This window comes from Perognathus longimembris, chromosome 18 (genome assembly GCF_023159225.1).
Source record: "Perognathus longimembris pacificus isolate PPM17 chromosome 18, ASM2315922v1, whole genome shotgun sequence".
NCBI lineage: Eukaryota > Metazoa > Chordata > Mammalia > Rodentia > Heteromyidae > Perognathus > Perognathus longimembris.
Window position 1 is genome coordinate 23,289,817 of NC_063178.1, and position 22,627 is coordinate 23,312,443.

General features: G+C 37.1%; 1 protein-coding gene across 12 annotated transcripts in view; it reads left to right on the top strand.

Moving 5' to 3' along the window:
• Abi1 (abl interactor 1) overlaps positions 1-22,627 on the top strand; it is an 84,206-nt gene that overhangs the window by 59,574 nt on the left and 2,005 nt on the right. Inside the window, exons 4-11 of one of the 12 annotated variants that reach the window (XM_048367883.1) lie at positions 3,217-3,231; positions 3,942-4,042; positions 4,856-4,996; positions 7,699-7,799; positions 8,714-8,794; positions 12,043-12,219; positions 15,270-15,356; positions 20,103-20,288. In XM_048367883.1, the coding sequence (XP_048223840.1) occupies positions 3,217-3,231; positions 3,942-4,042; positions 4,856-4,996; positions 7,699-7,799; positions 8,714-8,794; positions 12,043-12,219; positions 15,270-15,356; positions 20,103-20,288 (889 nt within the window). The remainder of the gene's footprint in view (positions 1-3,216; positions 3,232-3,941; positions 4,043-4,855; positions 4,997-7,698; positions 7,800-8,713; positions 8,795-12,042; positions 12,220-15,269; positions 15,357-20,102; positions 20,289-22,627) is intronic. The other 11 variants (XM_048367884.1, XM_048367874.1, XM_048367873.1 and 8 more) reach the window with 11 other exon arrangements.

The window sequence follows — 22,627 nt, forward strand, 5'->3', positions numbered from 1 at the left end:
TTGCTGTTTTTATTCAAAGATTTCTAGGCAAATGGTAAAAGTATTCATCTGTAAGGATAAATGTTAAGAAATGGCAGTGAGATCTTAAGGAAATAATAAACTATCTTATTTTGAGTGTGTTTTAGGGATATTTAGGTTGGCATGTAGCTTACATTATTATTGGTTTCTGGGTTATAAGATATAAAGATTACTTTTTTCCAACACTTCCATTTTTAACAGTCTGCACACATTCCACTTAATAATTAGAGAAAGCTAAACTACAAAATACTGAAGGTTACACTTGAATAGTAGCAGAGTTCAACTAGAATTTTAATTCCCAGTTACATTCTTCATTCATTCTTTAATTTGGGTCTGGTTTTCCACATGAATGCTAATTTTTTGGTTTCCTCTAGACTTGAAAGAGATGGAAGGGAAGGCTAAGTATAGCTGCAAGTTCATGTAATCCTAGCTATGCAGCAGGTGGAGTAGGAGTAGGAGGTCAGTCCTGGGCAAAAATGTGAGACCCTGTCTGGAAAACAGACTCAAGGCTTATGTGATATAAGGTTCTGAATTTAAATCCTAATTCTACTGAAAAAGCAGCAGCAGCAGCAGCTGTGCCAGTGGCTCAAGCCTGTAATTCTAGTGACTCAGGAGGCTGACATCTGAGGATCGTGGTTCAGAGCCAGCTCGAGAAGGAATGTCTGTGAGACTCTTGAGTCTCTGCTTAATGGCCAAAAAGCCACAAGTGGCAGGAGCTGTGGCTCAAGTGGTAGAGTGCAAGCCTTGGTTACAGAAAGCTCAGTACAATGCCCAGACCCTGTGTTGAAGCTTCAGGAGTAGCACAGAAAGAAAGAAGAAATGAGAAAAGATATGAATGTGTTTAGAATATTTGCTTTATATATACTTTAGGATAATTTATTATAATGGATATGTATTACATTATAAGATAGACATTTGTGTGCATATACTATAGCCAGAATGTACATATACATAGACTAATAAATAGATTAAGATATATTAGTACATCTAGTTATCAAGGATCCTGATGTTACTCAAATGTATTATATAAATCCAGGTGTGAAATGTAGTGGTTAGGTAGGGCTCCAGATGTTTTCTAGATGAAAGGGAGAAATACCAATTTTTAAGCAAACATTAAAGAATCCAAAATTTCAGATACAGCTATAAGTGAGAGTATATCAAAGAGAGAGCACATTCCTTCACAGGGAAATTTCTGTTACTGTTGTCTTTATGTTGTCATGTGAAAAATGGTAGATAACTTGAAATGGCATATGTTATAGAAATAACTTGACACTTCAGAATTCCATAGGATCTTATGACTCTAAATAGAAACTGAAGAATTGTCCCCCCTCCCTTTCACCCCCCTTCCCCCTCCCCTCCATCTCCCCTTTCCCTTCCTTTCCCTCCCTCCCTCTCTCCCTCCCTTTTTTTTGTTTTTTTTTTTTTTTGGTGCTGCCACTGGAACTTGAACTCGGAGTCTTGGACTCTTGCTTAGCTCTGCTCAAGGCTACTACTTTTGAGTGATTAGTTGGAGATAGAGTTTCAATCTTTTCTGCCTGGCTTGTTTCTAACTGCAGTCCTCAGATCTGCACATTTTGAGTAGCTAAGATTACAGGCATGAGCCACCAGCACCTGGCTTCTCTTGGATTTTTCTACCTGTGCTGGTTTTGAACATTACTCCTCAGATCTTAACCTCCTGAGCAGCTAGGATTTACAGGCATGTCACCAGCACTAGGCTAAGGATTTTTTTCTTTATTGCAATGGGTATATCTAGATATACATGTTGTTTCATGTATATAGATTGGCATCTTCCACAGAAGAAGTCTTTCAGGCAATTTTTCTTTTAATTTTTTTCTGAATAATTATTGTCGAAGTGATGTACAGAGGGGTTACAGTTTCATACATAAGGCAGTGGGTACATTTCTTGTACAGTTTGTTACCTCCTCCCTCATTTCTTTTAATTTTGAATTTTTATTAATCTGGTTCAGAATGAAACTTTCAACTAAAGCAGCATGTATCTTAGTGTTGTTGGTCTGCTCAGAATTTGAATAGAAAAGATAAGATTTTCCAGTCTGTTTGTCAGTTAGAATCTGGCTGCAAGCTATTAATGTGCATGATGACTTTTTCAGTGCTTGTTATTTAAACTCAGGACCAACGCTGGGCACTGGTGGCTCACACCTGTAATTCTAGCAACCTGTAGTCCTAGCTACTCAGGAGACTAAGACTTGATGATCATGGTTCAAAGCCATCCACAGCAGAAAAGTCTGTGCTCTTTTTTCCTTATTTTATTTTTATTTTTTGCCAGTCCTGGGGCTTAACCTCAGGACCTGAGCACTGTTCCTGGCTTCCTTTTGCTCAAGGCTAGCACTCTACCACTTGAGCCACAGCGCCACTTCCGCTTTTTTTCTGTTTATGTGGTGCTGAGGAATGGAACGCAGGGCTTCATGTGTGCTAGGCAAGCACTCTACCACTAGGCCATATTCCCAGTTCCTCTGTGGACTCTTTATCTCCAATTAACCACCAGAAATCTGGAAGTGGCCCTGTGGCTCCAAGCCTTGAGCGAAAAAGCTCAGGGACAGTGCCCAGGTCCTGAGTTCAAGCCCCACAACCACAAAAAAAAAAAAAAAAAAACCTAAACAACACCCAGGGTGTTGTATGTTAGTTAAGTACTCTATTAGTGAGCTTCGTAGCCAACCTATCTATGATTTCATTCTTAAATATTAAGATGCTACATTCTTTCCTGGATTAGAAAATAACTTATGATTTTGAATTTTGTATGTTATACTGCCATTTAAGTAATGAATTTTCATATTTGGGCATTCATTATCTAATAAAGTCTTAGATCTTGAATAGTGATTCATTTAAATGGCTTTAGATCTAGTGTGTTCTTGAATTTTATCTCAAAGTTGTTCCCCCCCCCCCCCCTTTTAGGTCTCTAATTCATTTGGGATAGTTGTGTAGGATAAAATATTGACTTAAGAAATTATTGAGCTTGCATGATATTGGTATAATTAAGTGGTGGTTTTCTTATGAATATATTTCTTTTGAAACATAGAACATATGAATAATCTTGTAGTACTTTTGAATATAAAATACTTGGAATGTGACTGGATAAAACTTAATTAGAATGAATAACTATAAATGTAAACCTGTCCTGTCAGATATAACTTACCTAGAATTAATTTCTACTTTTCCCCCTCTTTTTTTGCCAACATAAAGTGGCTAAAAGCCAAGGTAAGAGACATTACTTATCATTTGATCCACAGTACTTCCTCTATATTGATAGAGGCTGCAGAGCCACTAAAATTTGAAAACTTTCCTTATGTCTGTCTGCTTTTTCCTTTAGGATTTATATAGACTGAATGTATTCCAACTCAGTTCAAATCAGCAACATTTAGCTTGGCTGTGTTAATATATCAAGGATATATTGACATTTGCATTGATAGAGGAACATTAATTTTGCTAACATTTTTGCTTTGCTCATATTTTGATAGTTGCCTTGCTTTCATTGACTTACAATTAGGAGGTTTCCCAGACATCATAATGTGACTTTGTTACTGAATTGTTAGAATAAAATTTTCAGATGGGTGTTTTAGTAGATCGACAGTGAGATCTGTAGTTTGTTTTTTCACACATTCGAAAAATTTGAGAAGCCATATAGTTGAGTGCAGATAAATTTAATCTGAGTGAACACGTTTAGTGATAAATTAATAGACAAAGGCTCACCTGCATTTTGCCAAAAGCTCTTATGAATGGCACAAAATGCTAGGAAATACTTGAATGCAAATGGTTCCTTAACTTTTTAAAATGTAGTACCAAAGTCTTTATTAGACTGCCTGGGAATCCTTACTTCACATACTGTTATTAAAAAAAATAATACATAGTGTTAAAACACCAAGAGAACAATTTGATATAAAAATAAAAGCTCTGTTTCCACATTTTAGCATGGAAATAATCAGCCTGCAAGAACTGGCACACTGTCGAGAACAAATCCTCCTACTCAGAAACCACCAAGTCCTCCCATGTCAGGCCGGGGAACGTTGGGGTGAGAATTCAACTGTATTTTACAAAAGAATTTCTATGCTAAAGAAAAGGATGTTTCTGGGCTGGGAATATGGCCTCGTGGCAAGAGCGCTTGCCTTGTATACATGAAGCTCTGGGTTCGATTCCCCAGCACCACATATATAGAAAACAGCCAGAAGTGGTGCTGTGGCTCAAGTGGCAGAGTGTTAGCCTTGAGCAAAAAGAAGCCAGGGACAGTGCTCAGGCCCTGAGTCCAAGCCCCAGGACTGGCCAAAAAAGAAAAAAGAAAAGGATGTTTTTGTCACTTAGATAAATGTATGGGTCTTTGTCTTAGAACCTTCTGTCCATGATGCTACCTTTTTTCCAATTCATTTAAATTTTTACTCTCTGCACAGGATTCAAAATGAATCTTCCTGCTTTAATAAGTCTTTATAGAAGTCTGTACTTGGAATATTCTTTTATAATTTCTATAAATGAATATAGTGCTTTTTTGTCTAATTTTTAAATATTACCAGCTTTGAATAAGTGGGCTGTTCTCTGTCGTTTGGTTTAGTATTTGCACCTCTTCTTGCTTCCCTATTTTGACACTTAAAAAATTATAACCCTTTAAAAATTAGTAATAAGGTTAGAACTTTAAATTACTCTTTTGTAAGAAAACATAATAAATTTTAGTTTTTATGTTGAAGTAATATTTGTATACCTCAGTTTAGAATAAAAAATTAGTATATTAAAATTTAAAATATGTTATAATTACTCACAAAAGATAATTACAAATTTGGGGTGTTTCTATGCTTTACTTTCCTTACTCAATATTCCTTTCTCTATTGTTTTTTAGGCGGAATACTCCTTATAAAACCCTGGAGCCTGTTAAACCCCCAACAGTTCCTAATGACTACATGACTAGCCCTGCAAGGCTTGGAAGTCAGCATAGTCCAGGAAGGACGGCTTCATTAAATCAGAGACCAAGGACACACAGGTAAACCATCAAGTTTCACTTAAGATTACATGTTATTGAGTAACCAACTCCTAAAAAAGGGCTGGGTGAAAGTAAAGTTCTACTTTAATACTGCATGTAAATATTGAAGGTGATAGTACTATGTGTTTCTATGAATTTACATTGTAATTGCTGCTTTTTAGAGTTTTAAAATACCCTGAACAGGGCATTAGTTATTTCCTCTTTGACAACAGAAGTATATTTGGATTAAAACTAAGGAATGTTTTAAAAAATTGTCTTTAAAGAGTGCAAAGTAGGGCTGGGGATATAGCCTAGTGGCAAGAGTGCCTGCCTCGGACACACGAGGCCCTAGGTTCGATTCCCCAGCACCACATATACAGAAAACGGCCAGAAGCGGTGCTGTGGCTCAAGTGGCAGAGTGCTAGCCTTGAGCTGGAAGAAGCCAGGGACAGTGCTCAGGCCCTGAGTCCAAGGCCCAGGACTGGCCAAATAAATAAATAAATAAATAAATAAATAAATAAATAAATAAATAAATAAATAAATAAATAAATAAATAAATAAATAAATAAATAAATAAATAAATAAATAAATAAATAAATAAATAAATAAATAAATAAATAGTGCAAAGTAGGGTCGGGGGTTGTGGTCGCTGGTAGAATATGTACTTAGCGTGCAAGAAGCTCTGAGTTCAGAGGACTGAACTGTACTACTGTCCTCAATCTTTCCCCTGAAAAGCGTAAGAGAATTTTTTTTATTTTGTCCATCCTGGGGCCTGTATGCCATCCCTGAGCTTTTTTTCTCAAGGCTAGCACTCTACCACTTGGTCCACAGTTCCACTTCCAAGTTTTCTACTTCCTGTCTGGCTTTGACCGGAGATCCTCAGATCTCAGCTTCCTGTCTAGCGAGGATTACAGGTGTGAGCCACTATCACCTGGTTTGACAACCATTTTTAGATATATTTGGATGAAAGGTTGAATACCATAGAAGTTATGGAATATGGTTTAAATTTTAAAAACTTGGGGGACAGATCATTTATCTTATTTTTGAGGATGAATTTTAGGAGAGTTGTTACACTAGAGAGTATTATTGTCTGTATCACTTAAAATATTCTGTGTGGGGCTTGCAGCCTTAGCTACTCAGGAAGCTGAGATGTGGAATACAGCTATTTGGGAGCAACCTGGATAGTAAAGAACTTGTGCTCTTGCTTAACTTGCTTGCACAGAGCTGGCACTCTACCATTTGTGCCATTCCTCCATCTCTTCTTTTTGCTAGTTAATTGGAAATGGTGTCTTGGGGACTTCTCTGCCAAGTTGACTTTGAGTCTTGGTCCTCAGGATCAGGCTTTTGTTTTGTTTTGTTTTTGGCCATTCCTGGGGCTTGGACTCAGGGCCTGGCACTGTCCCTGAGCTTTTATGCTCAAGGCCAGCACTATTTCACTTGAGCTACAGCTCTGCTTCTGGCTTTTGGTTGTTTAGTGGAGACAAGAGTCTCATGGACTTCTCTATCTGAGCTAGCTTTGAGCTGGTCCTCAGATCTCAGCCTCCTGAATAGTGAAGATTACAGTTGTGAGCCATGAGTGTCTCCCATAAAGTGGTTCTTTCTTGCTTGTTCCTTGTGTCTTTTTTTTTCTTGTTTGTTTGTTTCTGAGATAGTCTATAGTCTTGCCCTATATCCCAAACAAGCATTGAACTCAAGCTTTCCCACCGTAGCCTCCCATGTGCTAGGATTACAGCACGGCTATTCACTGTTCTTTTTAGTGAGTTTGGTCACACACTGTACTGTAAGATTTTAACATCTTTCTTCCTTTTTTGCCTTTTTTGTTTTGTTTTGTTTTCTGTCGGTTGTGGAGCTTGGGTGTTGTCCCTGAGCTCTTCAGCTCATGGCTAGTGTTCTACCACTTTGAGCCATAGCACCACTTCCAGATTTTAATATTTCTTAGTAAAGATGGTTTGAGGGGGCTGGGGATATGGCCTAGTGGCAAGAGAGCTTGCTTCGTATACATGAGGCCCTGGGTTCGATTCCCCAGCACCACATATACAGAAAACGGCCAGAAGTGGCGCTGTGGCTCAAGTGGCAGAGTGCTACCCTTGAGCAAAAGGAAGCCAGGGACAGTGCTCAGGCCCTGAGTCCAAGGCCCAGGACTGGCCAAAAAAAAAAAAAAAAAAAAACAAGATGGTTTGAGTATTATATTGGTTTCAGATTTTGAGAAGAAAAATGAAACAAGTTGAAAATCAAGCATTATTAGGGTGAAGGTTTGTCACAGAAAATTAGATTTTTTTTGTTTATACACACATACATAAATATATGCACACGTCCGAAAAGGAGTGTTTAAAAAGGCTTCCAGTTTATTGCAACTTTTCTTTTTTTGTGGAACTGAGGCTTAAATTCATGGCCTTGAACGGTTAGGGCAGGCACTCTGCCACGTAAAAGCCAAGCCCCCAGCCCTTTCTCCTTTATTTTTCTGGTAGAGTCTTGCATTCCTGCTCAGGACTGGCCTTGGTTGTTGACATTTCTCTCTATGCCTTCCACCTAGCTGGAATCACAGGCATGATATCATTCCTGGCTTATTTGTTGAGATGGGGGTTTTGCTAACTTTGCCCAGGCTGTCCTCAAATTAGTTATCCTCCCACTCTCCACCTAATGAGTAGCTGTAATTAATGATTCTGATTTTCTTCCTAAATATGCATGGTTGTTATTTTCAGTTATTTTTTCTTGTCATGTAGTGGAAGTAGTGGAGGAAGTGGAAGCCGAGAAAACAGTGGAAGCAGTAGTATTGGCATTCCCATTGCTGTGCCTACACCCTCTCCACCCACTATCGGACCAGGTATATTATTTGTTATTCTGTGTTTAATATATGGTAATATAAATACTTTAATTATTAGATAGAAGTATTAATTTGTAATTATCGTGAGAATAAAGGCTAATAACAAATTTCTGTGTTTCATGAAATTATTAGAATTTTACTAGCTCTGTCTCCATTTATATATATACACATATATACATTTATATATATACATATACAGTGCATATTAAGTAACTGTTTAAAAATGTAGTCAAGTTTGCTTTAGAGAAGCTTGTTTTTGTCAGTAGTCAAGAATCACATTCTTCAAGAGCAAGTCAACTATATACATTTCATCCAAAGGACCAGTGCCTAAAAGGCAAACTATGTCTTAAGAGAGTCTTGCTGTTGTCTTAATTTAGGCCAGAATTTCAACTCTGATGCTTACTTTTCTGTGACTTAATTACATTTATGTGCAATGAATGTAAGCTGAGATTAAAAGTTCTTTTATTTTTTTAGAAAAGGAAGACATTCTTGGCAAACATTAAATTAGCCCCTTGATTTTTAGCAAAGAAAATGGAACACTTTTTTGCGGGGGATGTGAGGATCCATAGGGTTTTGCTATGTGTGTATATATATAGTCTAGGCTTGCTTAGAAGGGAGTTATTAATGCACATTTAAAAATTAAGTATTGTAATGTTAGGGAAAAGTTGTTAGCTTTTCCAGCCTACTGTTGAAGGGAAAAAGTGACTTATAAAAAGACAGGCACATTTGCTAGTCCGTACAGTTATCAATTCAGTTTGATCTAGCGGAATTCTTATTCATGTGGACATGTGTGACATACGGGTGTTTCTTTTTCTTTTCTTTCTTCTTTCCAATACGTTGTATTTTCCTGCTGTTTCCGAATGTCTCGTTCTCTTTTCTTGCACTCTGACCTGAATTATAAACTATTTTATTAGAAACCATTTCTGTCCCTCCTCCTTCTGGAGCTCCACCAGCACCACCTCTGGCGCCACTTCTCCCAGTGAGCACTGTGATAGGTGAGACTGCATAACCCTCGGAGCCATGGGCCTTCCTTCGCGTAGTCCTTACTGAGTTCCTCCGTAGCTAAGAGAATGCAAGGCTGCAGAGTGTAATGCAAAGGTTAAAGTAGTAAATCTAATTTGCACTAATTTCTTCTAGTGAAAGAACTTATACAGTAACACTATAGAGAATAACCTCTTCTGTAATGTGAAATGCTTCTATGTGTGGTTTACAGTCAACGTAAGATGATTTTTATTTTTTTGTTCAGAGTTTTCTAAAAGAAGTGTAGTAGTGATTGCTCAAAAAAAAAAAAATCTAAGTTAGTAATGGAATACCCCCCCCCCCCCCACAGTGGAACTTGATTAGAGCTCCCTGGCATGCACAGCAGTCAGAAGACTGTGGTAAAAGAGGCATCCAGAGGAGAAAAAAAGACAGCAAAATGATGTGGGATTGTGGGGCCCTCCAATGCTTTACTGTAGGTTATCGTTTTTATGCAACAGTTTTCTGAATAAAATGTATTTAATCTGTGTTTCCAAGTTGAAAAGTAAAATGAGCATGTAAAGGACTTCACATATAGTCAATATAAAAACCATTTGCTCTAACTGTTACTGTGTACTTTTACTGTTACAGTAAAAGTAATCCAGGTAGAAATGGATAGTGAGGTCTTTTAAATAATGAGAGCCAAAAAGTGGGGAAGGAGGTAGTTAAACAATCCAGAACTTTGATAATAGAAATTGTTAACATAAGAAGATTTATGTGGAAATCAAATGTGTTTAGCCTAATTAGGAAAATTAAAGCCACCATAGGATTCTGTTTGTGAGTAGGTAAAAATGGTAAAAGTGCACACATACTAATATTGGTGAGGATGTGTGATAACAGGAAAGCATATCACTGGCAGTGTCACCAGTTGATATACTCGCTTTGCAAATGAACTCAGGTTGAACTTGCTTAATAAATTTTATGATAGATATTTGCCCTGGAGCACTAGTTCTCAGAATATAGTTAAAGGAACATGTGGGGTTCCAAGATCCTTTCATAGTGAGTTTGAGGCGAAGAACTCTATTCATGATTTGTCTTTTTTATTCTGTATTAGAAGTATGTTGAGGAATTTTCCAGAGGCTACATGAAGTAGGATAAAGTCACCGCTTTGACAGCTAATGGAATGTGTGTGTACTTTATTATTCATGTGTTTCAAAGATATGTATTTAAATATCTAATATGGTGATCACTTATAACTGTAATCCACATAAAAGCTTTTCTTTTTTTTTTTTGAGGTTCTCTAATTTTAGAATTGACTCTAAAGCTTAAAAGTTTGAAAACTCGTAGAGCAGTAGTCATGTTCCCTAATACTCAACATCTGGGAAGTAGTTACAACTATAAGCTTTCAGATCCCATTCTAGGCCTATTCATTCAAAAAGTCCTTGATTGCCCTAGCAGTCTGTACTATCTCTACAATAAGCTCTCAAGGAGGATGTTCTGGTTAGTGCTAAAATTTAAGAATGGTTGCTTAATGGAAATTGAGGAACCATATATACCTATGAATGTTCATTCCTAAATAAGTAAAAGTATTCCTACATGGTAGTATTAATAATATAAATCTCAACACAATCTAAATGTTTCAATATTAAATTTGGTATATTCATCTGTGGCTAAAAGCTATATAGAAAACAAAGTGTTCAATATAGAGAAGGGACACCTAAGAAGCTTCAGAGACTGGTTAATATTGTATTAATGGAGCTTGATATTTGTTCATTTAAAAAGTGGTGGTGTCTCACACCCGTAATTCTAGCTACTTAGGAGCCTGGGATCTGAGAATCACTGTTTGGAAGGGCAAGAAAGTCTGTGAGACTCTAACCTCCAATTAATCACAAAAATTGTCTGAAGTAGATCTGTGGCTCACGTGGTAGAAGGTTAGCTTCGATCAGAAAAGCACAGGGATAGCACCCAGACCCTGAGTTCAGGCCCCAGGACCAAACACACACTCCCACCCCCAAGCCAGGTGCTGGTGTTTCACAGTTGTAATCCTAGCTACTCATGAGGCTCAGATCTGAGGATCTTGGTTCAGAGCCAGCCTGGGAGAAGGGTCCATGAGACTTACCTCCAGTTAACTCCCCCCACCCCACCTTCAAAAAAGCTGAAAGTGGAGCTGTGGCTTGAGCAAAAAAGCCAACTAACCAAGAGCTCAAGATCCCAAGTTCAAGTCCCAGTGCCAGTACAAAAATAAAAGGTTTTTCTTTCCCTCATTTTTATCAGGGAGAATAATAAACGTAGATTCTAATTCTGACATTATGTATGTTTTAAAAATAGAAATAACACTTTGCAATGATTCTACTGTAATATGTACTGATACCATTATCTGCTAAGTCAAAAATTTAAGTACAGGTAATATTTTTATCATGTAATTTGGATTTAGCCAGACAGATTTTTTTTGGTCCAGGACCAGGATTCGAACTCAGTATCTGGCACTCACTCATTGCCTGGTGCACCACCATCTGAGCTGTGCCTCCAACCCCCAGTTTTATTTTGTAAATGAAAATTCTGAGAATTTGTAAACCAGATATGAATACATTTACATCTGAAGACTTGACACTTTGCATCTCAAACTATCCTTCTGTGCTAATTTTGTTGGAGAGACAAATGTACATATAAGAGACAAGTTTACATATAAAAGCTGTGCACAGTTGTCGTTCATTTCCATAGGGAGTTGGTTACACAACTCCTCAGATACCAAAATCCTCCAGCTGCTTATATAAAACGGGTGATACTTTCATATAACACACCCTCTCTTAATATGCTTTAAATCATCTAGATTAGTTATCACATTTAATGCAATGTAAATACTATGAATACTTAAGGAATGACAAGAAAAAAATGCCCATGTTTAGTGTGGATGCAGGTCCCCTTCCTCCTCAAGTGTTTTCCATCTGAGCTTGATTGAATAAACAGATGTGGATCCCATTGGTACAGAGCCACTGTTACATGTGCAGAAATTTATAGGTAGTGTTAGCAAAATACCATGTGGGATTATGTTTATTGGAAAGGTTTAAAAGAATATTATGTACTTACTTTTGTAGTTTCCCACACAGTACCTATTTTGCCTTGTTACTGACTTCAGAAGTAGAGTTTTTGATCTTTCTCTTTGTTTTGTATTTGTGGGCTTTGTAAAGTAATATTTCTTACTGAGAATCCCCCCTCTTTGTTCCGCCCCTGAGGTGATCCCATGCTCAAGTCTCTTTGTTGGTTGCCTTTGACTAATGCTTTTCAGCAGCCCCGGGCTCAGCTCCTGGCTCCCAGTATGGCACAATGACCAGGCAGATTTCTCGACACAACTCTACCACTTCCTCGACCTCTTCTGGTGGATATAGACGAACTCCCTCTGTGACCGCTCAGTTTTCCGCTCAGCCTCATGTTAATGGAGGGCCACTTTACTCTCAGAACTCAAGTAAGCTTGGGCTCCGCAGGCGTCCACGGGCTCCTTTTGAAGGACGGTTTTTGAAATTGTTATTCTTGCCAGTGATAGACAACAATTGAAACCATATTTACTGCATGTTTGTTTTTGGTTTACAGTTAGTCCGTGAACCATAAATACTATTGATTGCTGATTGCTTTTTCCAGATTTCAGACTTGAGTATGCCTGTCATATATCAAAATCAGTGCTTACCGCTGCCATTTTAATTACTACAGTATAAGTAAAAGTAGAGAAGAAAAACACTACAACACATTTGTTTTTATTGGCACGCTTTCCAAAACAGTTGAGTGACGACAAAGATACATGCAAAAGTTTTCTGTTAAAATAATGAAATTAAATTGCTGGCTATCACTTTGAAGGTAGTTAAAACTTATATTAAAATGAGTTCAAAACCAATTAAAAAACACTTGGGATACCTGCTTAATTATTCTGTCTTTGAATAACTCTAACAGTGGGAAGGATTTGCTTTGATTTCTTTTTCATCTCAGTACTAATTGTAGTTACTGTTTAAAGGTTTATTAGTAAGATTAAACATAGTTTTAGTGTATAATGTTAGGAAGTTTACAGTAGTCCTTAAGTTCACTTTTCATATTAAGATGTTTAATGCAAACAAAAATTTGAAAATTAGTCTCCTGCCCAGTATTGCTTGACTGTGGTTTCTGGGCACCAGGGCAGCATTCCCCATGAAGCTTTGATGGCTATTTTCTGGAGCTGCCTGCCATATATTTTACTTAAACATCAAACATTCTGTTTGCATAGCATAGGTTAGTGTAAATTCCTTTTAAAAAAATTGCATATCCTGAACATTCATTTTAAAACAGAAATAGCAGGAACTCATTCACTTTTCACTTAAATTAAGATTGTGTTACAGCATGATTGAAAGTCACTTTAGTGTATGTCTAGAAATTCACAAATAATCTTAGATTACTTCAACCTTCCAGACTAATATTTTCATTTTACTCTCATTTTCTTTGGGCTCCTTTTGGTATTTAAAGGGTAGTTAATGTCTGCATGTTCCACAAATGAATAATTCACCTCATTAGTTTTATTAGCTTTGGTTTCTTTTAATACTTTACTTTGCTTTTTATTTTTTATTTTTTGCTAGTCCTGGGCCTTGAACTCAAGGCCTGAGCCACTGTCCCTGGCTTCTTTTTGCTCAAGGCTAGCACTCTACCACTTGAGCCACAGCGCCACTTCCGGCTTTTTCTATATATCCGGTGCTGAGGAATCAAACCCAGGGCTTCATGTATACGAAGAACTCTTGCCACTAGGCCATATTCCCAGCCCGATACTTTGCATTTTTAAATCCCATCTTTATGTTCATAATTTTTCTTTATACCACAGACTTGTACTTTACACTGCAAATAAGGTTTTTATTTCCCCTAATACATGTTTGTGTAGTTTTATTTTAACAGTACTTGAGGGGCTAAGTTTCAAAGGCAATTTAGTGAATATCGACATTCTTTGCAATGTTGGAAAGCAAATATGGTCTCAAACTTAATGTATTATGTTTTATGTAATTATTCTTAAAAGTTGGCTTTTGGTGTAGTTTTAGTAGTATGTAAATGTTTTTAGTGTTTTGATGTGCATAGTTTCCCTTCTGTCTAAATGTGATGCCAGTAATGATGAGCATAGGTTTTTCTTTTTCTTACTAACCAGCATGGCTAGTCACTAAAAGGTTATTTATTTTTGAAATTAGGTTTGTAGGAGTTTTGTTGTAAATCAAAACCGCTAATCTTTTCTTTAGCAATCTCCTACCTACTACTCAGTAGGAAAAAGGGCCAGTTACTTATTAGTAAATTGAGTATTACTTTTAGCCAAACAAATATTAATGCACAATATTGCTTTTGTTAAGTTGTTGCTTCTTTGAACCTGGAATCTATTGAAAATTTCTAATGCTTATCAACAAAATTTTGAACTAATTGTATAAATAGGAGCAACCTTTTGATGAAATGAACTTTGAGAACCAATAAGTTGTTTTCTTCTCTGACAATTTAGTATCACTTACTGGTGACTACCAGATGACTGAATTTTATCATCGAATTCTATTGAATTTTCTTTGGCAAATTGTTGTCTTGTTAAAAATTAAAGAAAACACAGGATTGTTTACTTCTAGTTTATATTCCAATAATTAATATATTTGTTGTTCACATGAGCATTTGACATGAATTTCCAATGAATTATGTCCTTTCCTGAAAGAAGTTTGAATATACTTCAATCTAGCCAATGACTTATTAGGAATTAAGATAAATAACACAGATACTTGCATATTTTAACTTATTGGAGGTCAAATTTCCCTTTTCAGATCAGTGATAAAAGGGTCACTTTTGAGTGTCTTATCCCTTAAAACTCAGAATGCTCAACATGGAATATGGAAACCCTTCACTCCTTAGTAAATTGAAGAGTGATATCTTTAAAAATAAAATTGCCAACTTAAAAATAATAACCTTGTTTTTATAAGCAAGGGCTTTTCCTGGAGTGTGTAAATTCAGCGTTATAACGACAACTGTATAAAAGAAACCTGAGATTAACATATTGATTTATTCATGTAACCAATAGCTATCATATAATTGCATTTATTTGGGTTCTGATTTACAATATTACCTTAAGATAGGCCAGTTTACAGTAAAACCACGACATTCTCAAAACCTGTATTTTATTATTAGCTACGTTAGGAATTTTTCTGTTGAATTTGAAAACCATTGGACTAAAATGTTTTGGTGAATTAAAATGTTCCCCAAATAATATTAGAATTATTTGAAGTACATTTATTCTTATATGTATTTAACCCCCAGTTGGCTAAGTACTATTTGGCTTTAGGTTTGCTTGTGTGTGGGACATGAACTTGATGAAGTTTCTGCAGGTTTTTGTTTTGTTTTGTTTTGTTTCGTTTCGTTTCATTTGCAAACTGTTCTTTGCATACTTATGTTTGTGGTCTTTGTAACTGACTTCTGCTTTTTGTTTGTTTCCTTTTCTTTTCCTTTATCTGTTTTACTTCCCCCATACTGTGTTGTTGCTACCAGTTTCTATTGCTCCACCCCCTCCCCCTATGCCTCAATTGACTCCACAGATACCTCTCACAGGCTTCGTGGCCAGGGTGCAGGAAAACAGTAAGTTTGCAAACACTGAGCTATCAAAGAATAGAGGCTGTCTCCTTATAGCATGCATGGCTGATGAGTCATCATTTTCCTCACTTTTATTGAGAAGCTAATCTTACCTTGAAAATCCGATCAGCTCTGTATGTCATTGAAACTGAAGAGCAAGGCCTTCAGTTTTCTCTCTTGTGTGCATGATTTACTGACCCATAGAAATTTCAAAACTGCAACTTTCCTAAGTATTTACATGATCTTTGCTTATTGCCTAAAGAGTATTCAGACACAAAGACTCAGATTAGTAGACTTTATAACTTTATTTTAACCGTGAGATTAAGTTCATTAGGAAATTAAATTAGGACAGGTTTTTATTCCCTCTTTACATAGTATTTTAGAGAAGACTTGTAGCATCTGATCTTTATATTTGAATGACTTTGATCCTGCATAAAGGTTCATCCTTCCAGAAAAGCAAATGCATTCACTCTCTCTCCATTTAAGGCTGGCTGACTGATAAGGAATATAGGGCTATTTTGAAAGCCCCTGAGGATATCACTGAATATGTAACTCTGTCAGTGACTTTTAAAGATCTTGTTTGAATGAAGATAAGGTTTGATGATTATTTTTGTTAATTGTTTTTAATATATGGATTTAATCTGGACAGACTAGTTTATTCTGCTCCCTAATTAATTTCAAGGTCCCAGAAGATACATAATCCCAACTTCATGATCACAGTGACTATTGTGTGGCAAAATGAAAAATGCCATTACTACTGAATCATATTATTCTAGAAAAGCTATTGAAATTTAAATGACATCCCTTATATAACTATTTGAAGATAATAATAGTAATAATAATAAACACAAAATCTATTCATTTTGCTATGGAGATGGCATAATTTACCTCATTCAGAGCCATCACTATGAAAATAAATGACAGGATGATTTGAACAAATGGGCAGCCACATGAACCAATCCATTTTTTAGAAAGATATATTGTGACAAATTTCAGTTCAGCTTTTGCCAACTATGTTGGGTTAGTCTTCCCATTCCCTCCCTCTCACCAGTGAAATACTTACTGGCTTTGGGAAGAAAACAGTTTAAGATAGTCCTTTTCTTCCAGTGAAATATGACCCAGTGGGCTTATTACAAAACATAACTTCAGTTTTGAAAATTTCTGAATATAAACCATCCTTACGAATCTATTTGAAAAAACTTTTGGGTTCAGACATTTAAAAATAAGTGAATTTTAAGTCTTAAAAAATAGGTGAATAGGGTAAATTGCGTGCATGTGTGTGACCAGAGGTCAAGCAGGGTTTTTAAGTGCATTCTAGGCAAGTATTACCACTGATCCCTCCCCCCTCCCCCCTTGTTGTTTTGTTTTTAAGATGGCGTCTTGCTATAGCGCTGAGGCTGCCCTTGAGATCCTCTTGGCTTCTGCTTTATAAGTGCTGGGATAATAGACTGGTATTCCCCATGTACCACCATGCTGGCTCAATTGCTGGTCCTAAATGCTGCAGCAGTTTTTACCAAGCCTGAAGCAGCTTAAAAACCAAGGCAGTTCAGCTTTTTTTTGGGGGGGGTTACTGCCATATCACTTAGAATTATTAGAAAATAATTTATGTTACCATAGTGAACATTAATTTTGTGAACCCAATGATCATTAACTTTTTTGGTAACTTTTAGAAAATAGAAATCATGTACTTATGTACATTACTACTACATGACTCGGCACAACTATTTTATTTCTTAGTTTTTTTTTTGTGGAGTGTGTGTATGTGCGTGTATAGCACATGCATGCTCACTGGTAGTAGGATTTGAACTCTCTGAATGTTTGTTCATGCTCTACCAACCACTTGAGCCACACTTGCAGTTTTTGGTGATAAATAGGGAGGTGAGAGTCTCTTCGATTTGTCTGTTGGGAACTGCTGTCCTCAGATTTCAGTCTCCTGAGTAGTTAGGATTGTTGAAAGGCATGAGCCTTTAACACCCGGGCAAACCATTTCTGTTTCTTCTTGGTATTGATCCTGGGGTTTGAACCTCAGGGTCTCTTATTCTCTTGTGTTTTTTGCTCAATGCTGGTCCTCTACCACTTGAACCACATCTCTGTGTTCCTATTTTAGTTTCTTTTCTACAAAGATGTGAACTTAAACCAGCCTCTTGTGCCAGTTGATTTACTAAGCTTATTTGATATTTTTTCTTGCAAACAAGACAATTATTCTGTACCAGCACTTCAGATGTTTTTTAAAGCAGAAATATTTTCTTTTCTAAATAGTTTGTTTGCACTGAATGTGAGTGACACCATGCATGTATCTTTTTGCCTAATAATAATACGTGTTTTAAGATATGAGCTCTCAATTTAGTAGTGTGCTTATAGCTTTTTATGATTAACATCCATCACAAAGCTTTTTCTTTTTTTGGCCAGTCCTGGGGCTTGGACTCAGGGCCTGAGCACTGTCCCTGGCTTCTTTTTGCTCAAGGCTAGTACTCTGCCACTTGAGCCATAGCGCCACTTCTGGCTGTTTTCTGTATATGTGGTGCTGGGGAATTGAACCCAGGGCCTCATGTATAGGAGGCAAGCACTCTTGCCACTAGGCCATATCCCCAGCCCCACAAAGCTTTTTTGAACTAAGTAGGCATGGTGTTAGTGTTGTACAGGGAATTATAATTTCAAGATATGCCAATGTAGATTTATCGTAGATAGACATAAAGACAATTGAACAAAAACATAAAGTTGTATAAATCAAGAACAGTGGCACTTTAGGGATTTAGGCAGATGTGTAGTTTTACATTATGCCAAATTAAGAATATGACCTGTAACTATCTAATGTTAAGATGGTGAATCCCATTTTTCTCTCTTCTGTGTTAGCTTTGTTGAAGGGCAATGAGCATATACGTATAAATGGGTATATGCAAAGGAAAAATAAATTATACACTTGTTTGACAGGTATTAGAGTGTTATACCACTCAGAATTTGCCTTTTAATAGTTTTTTCATCCCTCAAGGGATAAAACTACAATTATAAAATTAAAGGAGTGTGAAAATAAGGCTACTACTTGCAAATGTTTTAAATATTTAAATATAGAGCTTTTTGTATTATTTTCAGCTCTATATATTCCAGCTCTGGGTGGAGTAAATTTAAAAACGTTTATCATTTCAGATGAAAACATTTCAGTTTGACTTTTGGACTTCTAAAGAAATTTGTGGACTAGAAATTTAAGCACTATATGTTCCGACTTTGAATTCTTTAGTGTTTGGAGCACTTGTCACCTGATATCATAGTTCAGTGAATATAGTCCCAGCCTGACATTATTAACACCTCTGATTATTTAAAGCACACAGACAAACACACACCACACAGCTTTTAGAACTTGAGGTATGAGTCATTTTTATTGTTTCATTTGGTATAAGTTTTGTTTTGTTTCTTTTATTATTATTACATCTTCCTTCAACACTTTCTGTTTAAATCTTAATCATGGTTGTATTAGAAAATTGGATCTTTAGGGTCTAGTCTTTCTGTCATCTCCTGCTTTTATTATAATAATGCCCCTAAAAAGTACTCCTAAAAAACCTAGCTTTAATTCTTTCTTCAAATTTTGATACTGAGTTTTCAAAGTTTCTTGTGGTTGCGAATTATCTTTTTCCTACAAAAATAAAGAACTTACACAAAGAAGCTTATCATCTTTTCTCTCCACTGAAGTAAACAATAATAAATAAGCATGTCTGTTTGAAACTTAATTTTTCAGGCACTAAAGCTTATATTAAATAGCCAAAATCAAATGCTAGTGGTTCACATCTGTAACCCTAGCTACTCAGGAGCCTGAAATCCAAAGTGTGGAGGTTAAGTCAGCCTGGGCAGAAAAGTTGTAGAGATTCCATCTCCAAAATAACCAGTAAAAAGCTGGACTGAAGGGATAGCTTGAATGGTAGAGTGTCAGCCAAGACAAAAGGCCAACCCAGAGGACAGGCAAGTGCGAGGTCCTGAGTTCAAATCCTAGTTCCAACAAAAATAAAAATACACAATCAGAGGCACAAAAAAAAAAGTTGTCAACCCACCAGTGTAATCTTGCAATATTTATTTGTTTATTTTTTGGCCAGTCCTAGGCCGTGAAGTCAGGGCCTGAGCACTGTCCCTGGCTTCTTTTTTGCTCAAGGCTAGCACTCTGCCACTTGAGCCACAGCACCACTTCTGGCCATTTTCTGTATATGTGGTGCTGAGGAATCGAACCCAGGGCCTCATGTATATGAGGCAAGCAAGCACTCTTGCCACTAGGCCATATTCCCAGCCCCCATCTTGTAATATTTAATACTACTTTTTGGGAGCCAAAATAAATGACTTAAGCCTAAATAGTGACATTTGAGAGGTTCCCCCCCCCCCTTTCTTCTCTTTTGGTGCTACTGCAGTTTGAACTCAGGGCCTTAACTTGTGTAGGCAAGTGCTCTACCACTTGAGCCATGCCCCAGCCTGTTTTGACTTTTGACCTTTGTTTTGACTTAAGCCTTGGAATAAGGAAACTTCCTTCTGTAGTCCTATGAGAAGAGACATTGTGTCCTAACTAACCTCTTGTATTAATTATTTTTGTAGTGCTTCTTGATGCTTTTATTATTGTATTATTCTTAGGAATAGCATACACTTTAACACACCAAGCTTTTCTAATCATTGCATGTTTAATTATAGTGCATGCTGTACATGGGTTAGAACTTCCTTGACTTCTAGTTTACACATTAACCAGCTGCTTTCGGATTCACACGGTCTGGATCTTTGCAGTTGCTGATAGCCCTACTCCTCCGCCGCCACCGCCGCCTGACGACATTCCCATGTTTGATGATTCGCCTCCGCCCCCGCCGCCACCGCCAGTGGACTACGAAGATGAGGAAGCGGCCGTCGTTCAGTACAATGATCCATATGCCGATGGGGATCCCGCGTGGGCCCCCAAGAACTACATTGAGAAAGGTGAGGGTGCCCTTACCATGGAACTGATGTAGCTTTGTACCCACAGAACCATCTTGTCCAGCATTTCTCAGTGTAAGCTGCCCTGCCAACCCAGGTGACTTACTTCAAACTTCCTTAATATAAAAGGGGGATATTCTTTATAATTTAAATTAACATTGTGATAGGTACACTTTTCAAACTGCATTACAGCTTCAGATTGTCTACTTGATTAGATGAAACAAGACAAAAAGTGGCTAAATGACTTACTGAAGTCATATGTGCTTAGTAAATAAAGTTTTTTCCAACTCAATTATATTTAAATATTTTCACATATACTGGTACTATCATGAGAAAAATACTTAAAGATTTTCAGTTAAAAAAAAGTCTTTTAAGGGGGGCTGGGAATATGGCCTAGTGGCAAGAGTGCTTGCCTCCTACACATGAAGCTCTCGGTTCAATTCCCCAGCACCGCATATATTGAAAAGGGCCAGAAGGGGCGCTGTGGCTCAGGTGGTAGAGTGCTAGCCTTGAGCGGGAAGAAGCCAGGGACAGTGCTCAGGCCCTGAGTCCAAGGCCCAGGACTGGCCAAAAAAAAAAAAGTCTTTTAAGTCTTTACTGGGGCTTGAACTCAGGAATTTACACTCATTTGGCTTTCTTTCCTGATAGCTGGTGCTCTACAATTTGAGGAATGCCTCCACTTGACTTTTTGCTGGCTCACTGGAGTCCCTCCCCCCACAACTTTTCTGCCTGGGCTGGCTATGCTCCTTAGGTTCGCAGCCTCCTGAGTGGCTAAGATTACAGTAGACTTGAGCCACAGATGACCAGATAGATGATTATAAGAGATAAATAGGATTTTATTTCATGAAATTAATTCTAAAATCCCAAGTTTATCTGTAAATATCTGATACTATCTATTTAAAATGATAACTAATCTGGTTTCTAGAGAATTTTTTCTCATTTTCCCATCTATATTTCTGTACAGATCTTGAAAATGCTTGTCATTTGACAGTTTTCTTTGCCTTTGAAATAGATTGCCTTCTATTTGCTTTATTGGGTTAACTGACTTATATGGAGACCAGCAACATTCTTTCCCCAAAGTTAATTTTAAAAAGTAATTTTACTTAGGACAACTCGAATATTCTGCTTATTTTTAGAGTCTCATGTATCTCCTAACAGAAATTTGTTGTTACTGTGAGGATAATAGATTTGAGTGGCATTGAATTCTGTTTTTATCCCTATTTTTTTTACTTGGGCAAATACAGCTTTCTAACGAAAAATGTACTATTGTATAAATTGGCAAATGTGGAATGGTAGTGGTTAATGTACTTGAGCAGGATACAAAAATACCTTCACAAGCTGAAATAAGTACTAAGTCAGGGGTCAGCATACTTAATATATTACAAGGCCAGGTAGTAAGTATTTAGTTTTACTGGCTATACTTACATATCTTTGTGTGTGTGGCGGGGAGGGGGCGTTGGTTGGTTGTGGGGCTTGAACTCAGTGCCTGTGTGCTGCCCTAGCCTCTTTGGCTCAAGGCTAGCACTCTACCACTTGAGACACAGCGCCACTGTTGAGTTTCGAGTCTCACAGGAATTTTTCTGCCCCAGCTGGCTTGAAACTGTGATCCTCCGGTCTCTCTAGGGTTTTAGTGTGAGCCACTCGCAGCTGGCACATACCCCTTTTTTTGTAACGCAAAAGCAAGCATAGACAGTAATAAAGGAACAGATACAGCTCTATTGCAACAAAACTGTATTTACAGAAGTGAAAAAAGAAAGGTTTAGATTTGTCCGTGGGCAGTTGTTTTCTGACTGCTAGTTGTAAGTCACCATGATCATTATTCAGTAGGGTTATAGTCATTTTTGTAATGACAAGATAAAATAACCTGCTAGTTAATTGAATTTCATTTGAATTTGTGAATCAACAATGTAAGACATGACTTTTCCAGCAGCAGTTTTTAGGGTATGTTAACTCAGTTTTAGCCTAATCGGATGTGTATTAAAGCAATAGACTTTAGGATCCCAGTGAACCTTATAGTACATATAGAAGAAAGAGTTTGACCTTTTATCCGGATTAGATCCTGGGGAGATAGCAGCTTGTTACCGGGAGTAAGAAATTATATGAATTATGATAGGTGTTTTGAGAGAAGTGAGATCAAGGAGGAAGCTGATCTGGCTCACTGCTTTTACTAGTAAGTGGAACCAAGAACATGAGATGATTTTTTTTTTTTAAATGCCAGGGTCCAGTGGCTAATGCCTCTGATCTTAGGCAACTATGATCTTTGCCCAATAATTAATTTTGACAGTCATTGATTCTGTGGACAATAAAATTGCGTGAATGAATAGAAATACTTACATTCTAAG